Source organism: Neomonachus schauinslandi, chromosome 7 (assembly GCF_002201575.2).
Source record: "Neomonachus schauinslandi chromosome 7, ASM220157v2, whole genome shotgun sequence".
In the NCBI taxonomy this organism is placed as follows: Eukaryota; Metazoa; Chordata; class Mammalia; order Carnivora; family Phocidae; genus Neomonachus; species Neomonachus schauinslandi.
The window spans coordinates 92250232-92263840 of NC_058409.1; the positions used below are offsets into that span (position 1 = coordinate 92250232).

General features: G+C 42.0%; 1 protein-coding gene across 1 annotated transcript in view; it reads right to left on the reverse strand.

Moving 5' to 3' along the window:
- DOCK2 (dedicator of cytokinesis 2) overlaps positions 1-13609 on the reverse strand; it is a 412121-nt gene that overhangs the window by 332869 nt on the left and 65643 nt on the right. Inside the window, exons 15-22 of the mRNA XM_021698161.2 lie at positions 8512-8610; positions 6622-6694; positions 6406-6509; positions 4256-4439; positions 4028-4125; positions 2300-2389; positions 1160-1260; positions 141-275 (exon numbers count right to left, since the gene is read on the reverse strand). Of these exons, the coding sequence (XP_021553836.1) occupies positions 141-275; positions 1160-1260; positions 2300-2389; positions 4028-4125; positions 4256-4439; positions 6406-6509; positions 6622-6694; positions 8512-8610 (884 nt within the window). The remainder of the gene's footprint in view (positions 1-140; positions 276-1159; positions 1261-2299; positions 2390-4027; positions 4126-4255; positions 4440-6405; positions 6510-6621; positions 6695-8511; positions 8611-13609) is intronic.

The window sequence follows — 13609 nt, forward strand, 5'->3', positions numbered from 1 at the left end:
CTCTATGTTGGATTTTTAAGTTGTTTTTGATCAATGGCTGGTTGTAATTTTATAAAAGAATCTCTCCAGTGACACAAATACTGTTGTATCCCGGAGGAACTGCAGAACTAATCAATCACTCTTACATAACAAGCACTCACTGTGAAAATAATGTCCTCGACCGAACAATGAACTTGAACACATATTCCAAAGCTTTCAGAGTTCTTAGGATTGGCTCACATTGCTCCCCTCTGCTGGAGGTATCCAAGTAAGTCTTCAGCACTGTCATCAATTTCCTGAATAAGGGATTATATTTTCAAAATACATCTCTGTCCAGCCCACAATGTGATCATTAGTTTGCTCCATAAATCATAAAGCATTCAATCAAAGGTTAAAGGTGGTATAGCTAAGCTTACTCGTTTGCAGCCATAAAAATAACTTTGCTTTATATATATATATAAATTTATATATATAAATTTTTTTATATATAAATTTATATTATATATATATAATACAGGGAGTGAATAAATATTTCTTGCCCATAGAAAGCCAGCAAAGGAAAAACCAGTGAGGAAAAAAAAATCTTTTGACTAGGAGACGTAGTCACAATCAGAATATGAGTAGGAATAATGGTGGTGAGAATGCTCTTTTCAGCATTTCCTTCCTACAGAAAATGTTCTAATAATATTATAGAATTCCCTTGCTGAGAAACTTTCCATGTTTCTTCATTACCAGCCAGGCAGACTTCAAACTATCCAGCCCAGCTTTCAAGGCTGCTTTACAAACTGGCTTCTCCCAACCTTTCCAGTATCACCTCCCATCTATAACCATCAGCCCCCTATACCCAAGTTATAATGGGCTACCTGGCCTGTGTGCTTTCTCCTCCCTAGCCTCTGAATCCCAGTGTCTACCACAAGTAGCTGCTCAATAAATGATAGCTGAATGAATGAATGAATAAATGCTTTCACGTACTTCTACCACAATAAAATATTCATTCTGACCTATGGGTTTGCATATTTTTATTTAATCCAAATAACCCAGCATAGATGGGGTTTTATCAGGAAAGGGAGAACTCACACAGCCTGGTACAAAGGAAAATACTCAAGTTCCTTGTGCCCTGGGCATCCTGGCAGGGCAAGTAAGAGGTGCACAAGAAATCCCCATATGTACAGTAACTTACTTGTAAGCCAAGGTCGCACTGAAATGCTGTTGAATGTAAGCCTCCAGAACGGTATTAAAATGCTGGAATTTTCGGTCAGCAATGAGTCCTATTATGTAGATCTGAGGAAGATTCAAAGAATCAGTATTTGGGGGTCAGACCCAAGGCAGGAAGCCATACTCACATGGCATAACTGAACCTCCAGCAAAATGATTTTGCTCAGGAATTAGCTCATGAATATATTGTTAGTCCTTTTCATTAGTCCTCTTCTAAAAAGCATTCCATGAAGTGTGCTACAGGGTGTTGTTGTAGGATAAAAGTGTTTCATGGTCAGATAAGTTTGACAAATCTCAGGATATCATTGTTGGACTGACTTCTTTACTGCAGGGTTCTTAGAGTCTTTAACATATCTACATGCATTGTGAATCTCTGAGAGGGTCATACAGTGTCCAGCACATCCCTAAGAGTTATTTAATCCAAGGATCTTTTTTGTCACAAAGCATCTTTCTTGAGGGCTAGCTTTCCAAGAGACCTTCTGGGAAGCACTGGATTAAGTCACAGCTGTCTCCAAGTAATCTCTTTAAAATGTAAATGTCACTGACATAAGTAGTTAACATATTGAACTTTATTGATATCCTAGTGTGGACATGACACTGAAAAAACATGAGTTGGGACAGAGAGGAGGAAGAAACCATTTGGGAAGATGGAAGAGGAATGGTCGGGATGGAGGGCCACCATAAAACATTCTGGTGGCCAGGAGGATGTAATGACACTGGTAACTTGGAGACTATGAGAAAGAAGAAGATAGGAAATATTTTGGATACTTCACGACCTGGCCAAGGACTAGCTCCCAGCATTTGTGGAAAGCTGAAGCCATTATTCATGGTATCCAGCTTCACGTACTTGCAACCAGTGCCAATATGACATCAACACTTAAAATGCCCCTTTTACTCACCCTGCCATGCTTTCAAATGAACTAGAAACAAACAAAGAAACAAAAACCCCAGCGGCTCATTCATTCATTCCTCTGGTTGCTGAAAGTTACAATGCCTCCAAAAAATTTCATGAAAAGGACCACAAAGGCCACAAGTTCTCAGTGTTCTCACAGTGAGACAGACATTGATGTCTAATGTCACTAAACATCTTTCCCCTCTTTCTTACCAAAGCATCAAAGACGAGGATATCATACTCATTACTTTGAGAATGCTCCATCATGATATTGAAGAGGGCATCCAGCGTATCCTGGAGAAACTGGACAAAATAATGAAGGTCACATTAAAAAACAGTACAGGTGACCCAGAAATCCCACTCCTCAGTGTATCCCCAAGAGAATGAGAGTACACATCCACCACACGCTGCATTCAAAATGTCCAGGGAGCTTTCTTCACAAGAGCCAGAACTTGGAGCACCGAATTGTCAACCAACAGCATGAATGAACATATGGCGGCATTTTAATACTACAGAATACTCCATAGTGATTCAAAAAAAAAAAGAGCAAACTACTTCTACATGCAACAATGAGGATAACCCCCATGAGAATTGTGTAGAGTAAGATAAGTCAGACACAACAATGTACATTATTTATTACTCTATTTTTATGAAATTCAAGAACAGGCAAAAAAAATCTATCATGGTAGTCAGCATAGGGGAGGTTGAGAAGGGGTATGAGGGAACATACTGCAATTCCAAAAGTGTTCTGTATCTTGATCTAGAGGGTGGGTAAATGGATATATAAGTGTGTAAAAATACAGGGAACTATACTCTTAGGGTAAGTGCTCTGTACATATTTTACTGTATTATATACTTCAGTAACAAACTTCTTTAGAAAAATAAAAAAGAATGCAAAGGTGGAGATAATGTAATTCCCCCCCAGATGCTTCTCCAAGCTGCCCAAAGGTGATAGACCTTATGAAAGAATTTTCCCACTACTGCTAAACCAGGTAGGTGGGTCTATAGTGCACACTTAAAGCAATGATCTGAAAATTCTACCATTGCTCCTCCATGTATGGAAAATTAACTAAAATATGATACTCTCCCTTCCTAAGGGATGGGTCAATATTTCCTATAGTTCCTGAAAACACACATCTACCAAATAAAGATGTTTAATCTCAGAGTTTCTAGCTGGACCAAGTTCCTGATGGAAACAAGATCACCAAGACCTATGGGAAACACTTGTCCCATAGAACTGGAGAGAAGGGTTGCTTAATTAAATCTACACCTCAGACACTATATTCTCTAGCACCATGTGGACATAACAATACATCTGACATTTGTATTGTTTTCTGCTTGTTTCACTTAAAATGTGAGCCCTGATGTCTTTCCCTCTTTCATGTATAATGCATAATACTCTGTAAGCAGCAAGAACTAAGAATACTTTTTATTTCTAATAGTAACATGTAAGTAGTACTAAGACATCAAACTATTACAGCAACTTATACCAACAAAAATAATTAATAGTTACTATTTATTGAACTCTCTATGATTTACATGTTTAGTTCAATATTATGTACTTTGTGTAAGAGACTATGCTAAGTAATTTTTAAATATTATTGCCTTGAATGCTCACAACCACTCTACAAAATATGTTATATTCACAATACTATCACATAAAGTTGGCAAGCAGTTGAGCCGAGATCTACACCCAGGCTGATCTCCTTCCAGGAACTGAATACAACCATAGTTTTCTACCACTCAACATTCAGCATCATTGAACCAAATCAGCCTCTGAATTTCCAGTAAAGGTTTCTCATGGCAATTTGGGACACTGTGTCCCACTGTTAGAGAATAAGTCCCATCTCCTTCAACACTTCATTTGCCCCCCCAGAGCTACCCATGATTTAAAGCTCTGTCACTGGTGGATGAAGACAAACAAAATGAAGCCCCACTGACCTTCACCACTTCCTCTCCATCGACGATCTTCAATTTCTCTAAGTTCTCCTGTAGCAGCAGAGGCTTCATACGCCACTTCAGCAAACCCAGCAAGCCCACTGAAATAGAGTCCAGGCAAGCAGAATTACTATTCTTGGCTTAAAATGTCCATTCAGGACCTCGCTGGGCTTACCCATGCACACATCCACATGCACACTACATACATACAACTCTTGATGGTTTCATTACCGTTTTGGGTGAGCTTTGTGGAACACACCAGAGTGGAAATGGAGAACACATCTCGGGAGCTGACAGAGAGACCCCCAGCACTGCTGGAGCTTCGACTCAAGGTGGCCCCCTTGTTTTCCACATGGTGTCGATAAGAAGGAAGGGTCAGGTAAGCACTGGCATCCTCCATCTTCTTACTCTCCCCCTGGAAACAATACTGTGGTTACTTCCCCCAGCCAGGGGTACATGCCCAATGCCACATAGAGCTTGCAGCGGCCAGCTTACAAATGTAAGGTACAGAGAGTCAGAATCAGAAAAAATCATCAGAGAAGCAATAAACAGCTGGTATGGTAGGGCTATTTTTCTACAAAACAGGCAAGAACCCAAAGTTACATTAGTGGAAAAGGGATTGACCAACCAGTTGAAGGCTCTATGGACTTCATTAACAGCATGAAGGGAATTGAAGATTTCCCTGACAGGCCATTTTGATTCCTCCTAAATTTCTTGAGATTTTTTTTTTTTAAAGTAGGCTCCACACCTAGCATGAAGTCAAATGTGGGGCTTGAACTCATGACCCTGACATCAAGACCTGAGCTGAGATCAAGAATTGGATGCTTAACTGACTAAGCCACCCAGGTGCCCCTAAATTTCTTGAGGTCTTAACACATGCCTACCAGCAAGAAAAGGAATCAGCTTAAAGGAAAAGTTAACAGCAAAGGCACTAAAATCTGAAAGTCCTGGGATCTAGACCCTGTTCTACCATTCACAAGTCTTGCCTATGCTTGGTCTTTCTGTGTGTTATTTTTCTCATGATTAAACTGAAGATTAACCATATTACCTAACTCCCAGAAATTTGGGGCAGACTAAATGGGCATAATGCATATAGAGCTCTTAGCAGAGTTGAGAGACACCTAAGTCCCTTGGCATGTGGAAATGCATGGTTAGAGATAGGCATTACAGGAGTTAATGTTTATTGAGCCCTCGCTCAGTACTGGATGCTGCTCTAAGTGTTTTATATGCCTTGGTTCGTTTCATTTAAACCTCACAACTGCTATCATCACTGTTGTAGACACTGCTATCATTGTCAGTTTACAAATGAGGAAACTGAGTCTTAAGAAAAATGAGTACATTGCAAACTGACTATAACTGGACCTATGCCACCACCACCACCCTCCCCCGCCTTCTCCCCCCACCCCCTCCCGCCCCACCATGAGTTCACAGTCCACTGGGGAAGAATGGCTTTCAAGGCAAGAACTACCTTGATGTGCCATAAATGAGAAGAGAGCAGCTATGCAGAAGAAGGGGGTGGGAGTTTCCAGAAAAGCCAGAGAGACTCAGAGAAAGAGTGCCGGTGATAAAGCCTTGATGAGGCAGTGTTTGCCATGGAGACCATAGGCAAAAGGGTGTTTTCAGCCCCAAGGCTGAGAAAGCCAAGGACAAGTGTTGGATCCCTATGCCTGTGGCTTAGCCTTGTCCTCCTTCACAAGCACATGTTTTGTCTCCAGCCAGGTGCTAGAATACGCATTCCGCTGCCACAAGAGGGGTTGTGGGAAAGCAAGCAGGTGAGATCAAGATAAACACTTCCTACTTCTTGAAAACAGTACAAGTCTCATGATGTAAAATAATGATGGCCGATATCTGTATACCCTTTTATAATAGCCCTTCCACATAGGTCATCTCTCTGGTTTGTCATAAATATTACCATCACACTTAAGAAAAAGGAAACGGACACTCAGAAAGATGTGTGAGATGACTCCAGATTTAGTCAGCAGCAGGATTGGGACCCCAGATTCTGATATGTTTCCCTTAGTTTCCAGCTCTCAAATGTTTCTTGCTGGTCTTCTATACATCCCACAGGGGTCTTTCCAGAGTCAATAGCCCATTCTTTATGTAACAATAACCTTTTCCACTTATTCAAGGTGCTATATACTCATCACGGTTGTGTTTATATGAGCGGTCTCATGTGATACTCACTCAACAATTATTCACTGAGGGCTCATAGAGGGGGAAACAGAGGCAGAGAAATTAAGACTTCATGCAAGGCCACACAGCTGGTGAACCCTGGTGTGTGTGATTCTGTGGTCCCTGCTTTTAACCACTAAGCAATCCTGCCATCTTCCCTTGGCTTCCTGAGCCCCACTCACTGCAGAGTTAATTCCAACATATGGTACCTTTAGGACGACCAAGTCGTGGCATCCATCTTGCAGAGTGGTCCCATCTTCCTTCATCAACTTCACATAGGACATGGCAAAGTTCTTTTCTCCTTTATCTTTAGCTGGAAATAGCATTGTGAGGTCAGGAAAAAAAAATGACACACGGACCACCCAGTTATCCCACTCCTCTCCCCTGAGGGGAGCTTCAGAGATGCCATTGGGTCAGGTACTCACATTCCAGGGATGACCGATGTCGAAACATGAATCTCAGATGGATCCTCTGCATGTCTTCAATAGGGACAGCCACCTTGGTAGGCAGAAACCAGAGCTCAGAAAACAATGAGTTAAACAGCCCTCCCCACTCCAGCCCACCCCCCAAAAGGCAGCCTGACCATTTAACTGAGAGAGCTGCATGCTGATTTATTACCCATCCATCAAGCCTGATGAACTGTAAATAAATTACATAAGAACTAGCTATGAAGAGAAAATAAAGTACCAAATGTAATCCATTTGGCAAATTGCAGTCCTAGCCAATGAAAAGAGGTCTGTAAATTACAGTGGGTTAAAATGAATCTCCCCAAATTGATATAAAAGTCCCATAACTTAAGCACAGGATTTGATGCACTGCAAACTGCACAATGCACATTTTCTTTACACACTCCAGGAGTTCTGGCAACTGCAGCAGGGCTTAGCAAATTAACAGTGGTCATTAGGGGGCATGCTTGAGAACTCCTGTTTATGCAAATTCATAAAAATGCTTGACTCCAATAATATTTCGGAAAATCTTAGGGCTCATTCCCATCCTTGGCTGGGCAGATACCCAGATGCTTTTACCTCTGAAGACACTGAGCCAAATCACTCAGTCCTCAGTCACCCCAATTTCACTGTCCAGTGGGTGGTTTGTCACACCTTAAATTGAGGGCCATCAGTCCTGGCTCTGGACTGCCCACCTCCTGACACCTCACAGCTCTCTCTGTAACATGCAATTGAAGCCAAAACAGAGAAGCTTAGCTATCTGTGAGGAAACCACCTTGATTTTTAAAAGGGACAAGTTTACACTATATAGATGACTATTAAAAGCCAAACAGTTGTATACTTTGGGACACTTTCTGCTCCAGAGAATGAAATTTGAGCCTGAAGAGGTCCACCATTTGTGAATTCAGACAGAACAAAGGAACTGAGAGCCTCCTGGGTGACTGCAGTCCAATTCTTTCTTTCATTGTGAATCAAATGGCCACTCCAAGCCACAGTCAGGTGAAACGCTGGCCTTGCTGATGCCAGGCAGAGGCCCTGCAGCCCAAAAGCTCACGGTTCACATGGGGAGATGCATATTTTAACAACCACTTGACAAGGGCTAGCAAAGAGAAATAATTAGAGTACAAGAGAACACAGAAAAGAGAAGACCAACTTGGTCCAATAGCTTTCTGACCCCCAAGTTGGGCAGGTCAGCATTTTGAAGAGTGAGTGCAAGGAGTGAGTGCAGTGAGTTCACGGAGACCCACTGAGGAAAATGGGAATATAGGTGACCAGGCAAGAACCACTGAGGTTTGGAGAGCTGTCTCAGAAAAGGAAGTTATGTGAACATCTTGTGTTTGGGTTCAGAGCACAGGGTGAATAAAGACTGCTACTAATTACAAGGCAGAGACATTTGAAGCTGTGTTCAAGCTCCACTGTTCACTGAATTAATTCCAAACTCTTCTTCCAATGCACGATATTCCCTTCTGCTTTGTGTGACAATTTGGTAATGCGAATATTTGTGATTAATGCCACTTTTGTCTCAGGCACCCTCCCAAGATGGTATCTTTCAGGCATTAAGTGGGCTTTTATAGCCTCACGTTCACTTGCAAGCTCTGTCGCTCCTCACTGCTGAGTGGAATGACACAGCTTGGTGGGCTGGGCACTGTGCGCAAGAAGACCATCTGACAATCCTATAGTGGCTGATTCTAGGTCAGTGAAGGGGGATCAAGAGAACCAGGGTACTCACCCACTGGGCCACAATTTCCACTGCCTGACACACCACTGGACACACACTAGGGTATTGCTTCAGATCTTAGGGAGGTGTCTCAGAGCCCCTAGATATGTGTTTGCTCTATCATTATTATTATTTATTATTATTATTATTACCTTGACTGTTTCCATCCACCGTGGTTGTTTGACTTGATAGTACACAACAGACCGATATTCATTCATGGGCTTGTCCCCAGCTCCCACACAAATTGCATTCTGACCCAAGAAAAACAAAGAGAAAAAACACTACAGAATTGCCATTTTCTGTGCTTGGGCAATTTCGGCCCCAAGGCCAACACTGGCCTTAGGGTCTGGGAAAATCCTCCCTTTACCAACCCTTCCACCAGATACCCTTCTACATTACAGATTTATACATGAACATCCCTGGCCCCAGGAGTGACAGCTGCTTAACTACAGAAATTCTATTACTTGCATTCTGGAAACCACTGGAGCACACCAGGCACTGACATGACTGCTTATTGTAAATGGTAACCAGCCTTGGAGTTACTGCAGGCTGCCAGTCTTATTAATCCTATTTGTTTCTCAAATCTGAATGTGCACAAAGTTTACAAACAGGCTCAGATCAGTCAAGCAGCAGCTCATTCCGATGGATTCTGATGCTAACAGGAAAGCTGGGTGAGGGGAGGGAGCCTGGGCTGCAGACAGATACAGGGGCAGAGGGGCCTGAGGGAGCCCCACCATTACCAAGCATCTTCTGGTATCAGGCCCATGCCAAGCACTGGGATATGGGCAGGAGTCAGATATTAAACCTGACATGAGAGTTCAGTTTTGGGGAGGGATCATTAGATAAGCAGACAAATCACTGAACAACACAATGTGATGACAGACATATGTCTTTACTACAATGGGGCACAGAGAAGAGATCCTTAAGTGCAGCCTGACAATTCAGGGAAGATTTCTTGGAGGTGATGACAGTTGAGGATCTTGAAGAAAGATTCCAAGTTGGCTTTGAGCAAAAATGTGGGAAAGATTCCAAGCAGAGAATGAGCACAGAGAAAGCATACCTATATAGGATATTTATTGTTTTCCATAAAAAACACTCTCAGAGTAACAAGGAAAATTATCTTCTAACAGAGTCTGTCAGCCCCTAATTCTATCTCTCTCTGTTAATTCTAGTTCTTTGGTCCCCCAGCAAGATCTAAGCTGGGTCTCCCAGAAAGGGCCTAAGAATTTTACCTCCAGTCTCTAGAGATCTAGGGACATAAGGATTGGTTTTGGAGCCCCCAGCCCCCAAACTGCAAAACTGTGTGCCTCTGGGCATTTTTAGGATGACAGACTCCTTGCTCCTTACCAGATTCCATCAGATTCACCAACAGATCCTTGATACCACCACCCCCACCATCACACCACCAGGTTAAGTGACCAAAGCAGGCCACATACGAGCACTCTAGGACCCCCAGTGAGAGAAGCTAACTGTGGGAAGGAGAATCCTGCCTCTCTCCCTGGAATTCTCCCTCTTTACTTCTGAGCTGTCAGACAAGAATGATTGATGGTACTCGCAGCCAAACTGAATCCATTTTAAAATAAGGATATAGTGTCCTTTCAGAATTAACCTCTAAAAAAAACAAGAATTGGGCCATCTGGGTGGCTCAGTTGGTTAAGCGTCTGCCTTTGGCTTAGGTCATGATCCCAGGGTACTGGGATCAAGCCCCACGTTGGACTCCCTGCTCAGAGGGGAGCCTGCTTCTCCCTCTCCCTCTGCCTGCCACTCCCCCTGCTTGTGTTCTCTCTCTCTGTCAAATGAATAAATAAAATCTTTATTAAAAATTTTTTAAAAAAAACGAGAATAACCAGTGAACTAAAAATGAGGAAAGACAATCTCTTGGTTTTCAATGGGATGAAGTCTGTCAGAAATTTTTGAGGCCTGAACTATAAACATGCCTTCAAACTTATTCTAACCATTTAGAGACTGCTTTTTGTCCAGCATTATGCTGAGCCCTTTACACGTACTACCTCACTTAATCTAATCCTCACAACCACCACCAATGATCACCGCTATTATCCCCATTTCAAAACTGAGTAAACTGAGGCCCTGAGAGATTAAGTCACTTGCCCAAAAAGATAGCTGAGCGAGCATACATCTCAGGCCCACTATCTCTTTTGTCTAGTGTTCCTTCCATAACAACCTAGATGCTTTCCAGCCTCCAAAGATTTATATCTAGTGACATTTATGGGCTTAGAGTTTCTGTAACTCCAGTGAATCCCATGGAGCTCATAAAATCTGAAAATACACATATATCTCTGGTAAAAGTAAAATTGCTATATGGCAGCAACTGATTCCCACAAAACTATCTTGATGAAAATTTCTGATTACCCGAGGCTGTAGAAAAAAGATTCAGTATTACTCCGAGAAAGACCTAAGACCCTCACCCTCAACAAACCAAAGATAAAATTGAATGTTTCCACATGTGTCAAGAATCATGACCAGGAACTAAGCCCAGTTTTAGAGAAAATATAAATTTATATATGCTCAAGTAAACCTATTCAATAATTTTCCCCTTGCCCACCCCTATGGTCCCCAATTAACAGTAAGAATTCCTCATTAGTTTCAGGTCAATTGAAGACAATCTGAGTAGGAATCAGGAAAGCCTAGCCTTTAATGCTGACTTGGTCTTGGTAGACACACTTTAGCAGGAGTTCAAATCAGCCTCCTCACATAGGCCCTGTTTCCCTGGTAGTAATACTGGAGGGACAAATGACACCATGAATGCAAATGCATTTTAAGAGCCAGAATGTTCTATACCTATAAGACCACATCCCGGGAAGATGCCAATCATCATCCATAAGGCAAGAATGAAGCCAGAAGACTACCATTCCTATTTAGTAATAATGGCTAATTTTAATGAACACCTATTATGTAGATCGTCTCACTTGACATTCACAAAAGCAAGGTGCAACTGCTGGTCTCCTACTATTCAGACAGAAAATTGTAGGCATAGAAAGATTATGTAATTTGTTCAAGGTCATTCTGCTAATCAAGGCTTCACTGGGAATTGAGCTTGGCTGCCTGGCCCCAGAGTTCATGGTCTCAAGCACTACAATACCCTGTTCTCCATGTCCTGCCTCTATCCCAATAAGCTAGCTGGTCTCGGAAGAGCAGAGGTTTCTAGGCCTGGCATTGAAGCCTTCTCACTTCTCCTTAAACTTGCTTCAGGCAGCTGTCCACATCAGATTGCCCATTTGACTGCCTGGGTTCCTGCCCAGTTGCTCTGCCTTCTCTGAATGTTACCCCTCCTTCCTGTTTCTGAGTATTTACTGCAAACCAGGTGCTTTACTGGTACCATTTTGTTTAATTTGCAACCCCAAGAGGAGATGATGATTCCTCTTTTACAGACAAATAAAACTTGCCCAAGATTACACAGCTACTAGGAAGGGAGGTTGGGATTTGAACCTGATCTATTTGATCCCAGAGCCTAACCCATTAGCTTCTCTGCTATGGCCCCTCCTGAACAAGGTTGCTGAGAGCCCAAAGTGAGCCAAGGATAAGTGTAACCTACTTTGTCCTCTGGCCCTGCTCTGCCAAGGGCAGTGTACACCTGGAGCAGGAAAAGAAATAGATACCCCACAGGAACCCACCAGTATCAAGTGTTTGAGTGTGCTGCCTGACACTTAATTAAGCAGTAATATTTATTTCTGCAAATAAAGAAAGAGCAGCCTCCCACAGGCTTCCTTCACAATTTTCAATAGTCAGTCAACTGAACTCCCTCATAACTTGCCTAATAGAGGAAACTGCAAATTACCACCATGCCCCATAGTTATCTCTCCATTTCAGCCCCCAGAATACCTGCTTATATATTCATCTTTGAAGAGTGTGTCTGCTCAGCCTGGTAGGATATGACTGGAAAAGGTGGCAGAGGGGTAGAAGGAAGAATGGTTCAGAAGTGAGATAAGACACCTGCCTTCCTGTTAACTGTTCCTTCTAATTTGTCCTTCAGCAACACTGAAGGCAAGCTATCAGTGTTTTTAAAAATGAAGCTGAGGTTTAAAAGTTCTCCAACAGGTAGCTGGATAAAAATAACTTCAAAGCAGTGGTCTATACGTTCGTGAAATGCAATTTCCCTTTCAGATAAAAACCCACTGCTCTTCTTTTGTGTTCCTTTGAGCAAAGTGTCTTTCACTTATTTTACTTTTCAGAATCCAACAAAGAGGATGAGTTAAACACTTGGATTTTTGCTCAACCAGATAGTAATTAATGGGGCCAGTCTTCACCAATAAAAACACAACGGGATTTCTTTAAATTCAAAAAATAATTATGAATCTTCCCAGAATTTGAAAGAAGTGGCTATTAGCATCATTTTTGAAATGAGAAATAAGTTGGAGGATTTTTTTTTAAATGGATGGGCATTATCATGAAGTGTTTAAGAGGGCCTGAAACCTGGACTCAAACCCCATCTCTGCCACGTACTAATTTTACGACCTTGGAAAAGTTGTTTCATTTGAAGGTTTAGTTTCCCCCTCTGTAAAAATGGGAATAATAATGGTAATGCATCGTACTTATCCCAGCACCTGGCACATAGTAATTCCTCTGTGAATGCTAGTTATGTTCTTAGGTAGAGGGTAGCAAAATCTGCCTGAACCCCAGGCCCCAAGGTTAGAGCAGATGACTTATCAATACTCCTGCCCCCACCCCACTGTGCTATCTAATCACCTACTGTGGCCTAAGAGGAATCTTTGCCCACACTGAAACTGCTGCTGAGAGCTGATTTTATTTTCAGCTCGGTACTCCAAAAGGAGAAATTGAGAAGTAGAACCCTCCCACACACTGGACACAATTGCTGACAACCTTAAAGGAAATATAAGTAAATAAATGTAAACACACATGAGAAATATTGTATAGGACATATGCTGTATAAATATTTATAGCAACGTGCTTTGCATTCTTGAATACACCGTGTTGGCCCTCTGGAGACCAATTTACGAATAAGGCTTTCCACCAGAATTTCTAGCTAAGCACTAGGGAGTTGGATTCAGTGTTGGGAATGTCTGTTTTGAGGCCATCCTGAGTCTCCACACCAGCCCAAGGCTCTGTATTGATCCTTTTTCTTGCCATGGATTTTGTCCGAATAAACCAGCTCAGATTTCAATGACAACAACATTTTAACAGCAAAAAGCTGACCTTTAAGCTAAAGCCAAGCAAAAGAAAGAAAAAAGAAAGAAAGAAAGAAAGAAAGAAAGAAAGAAAGAAAGAAAGAAA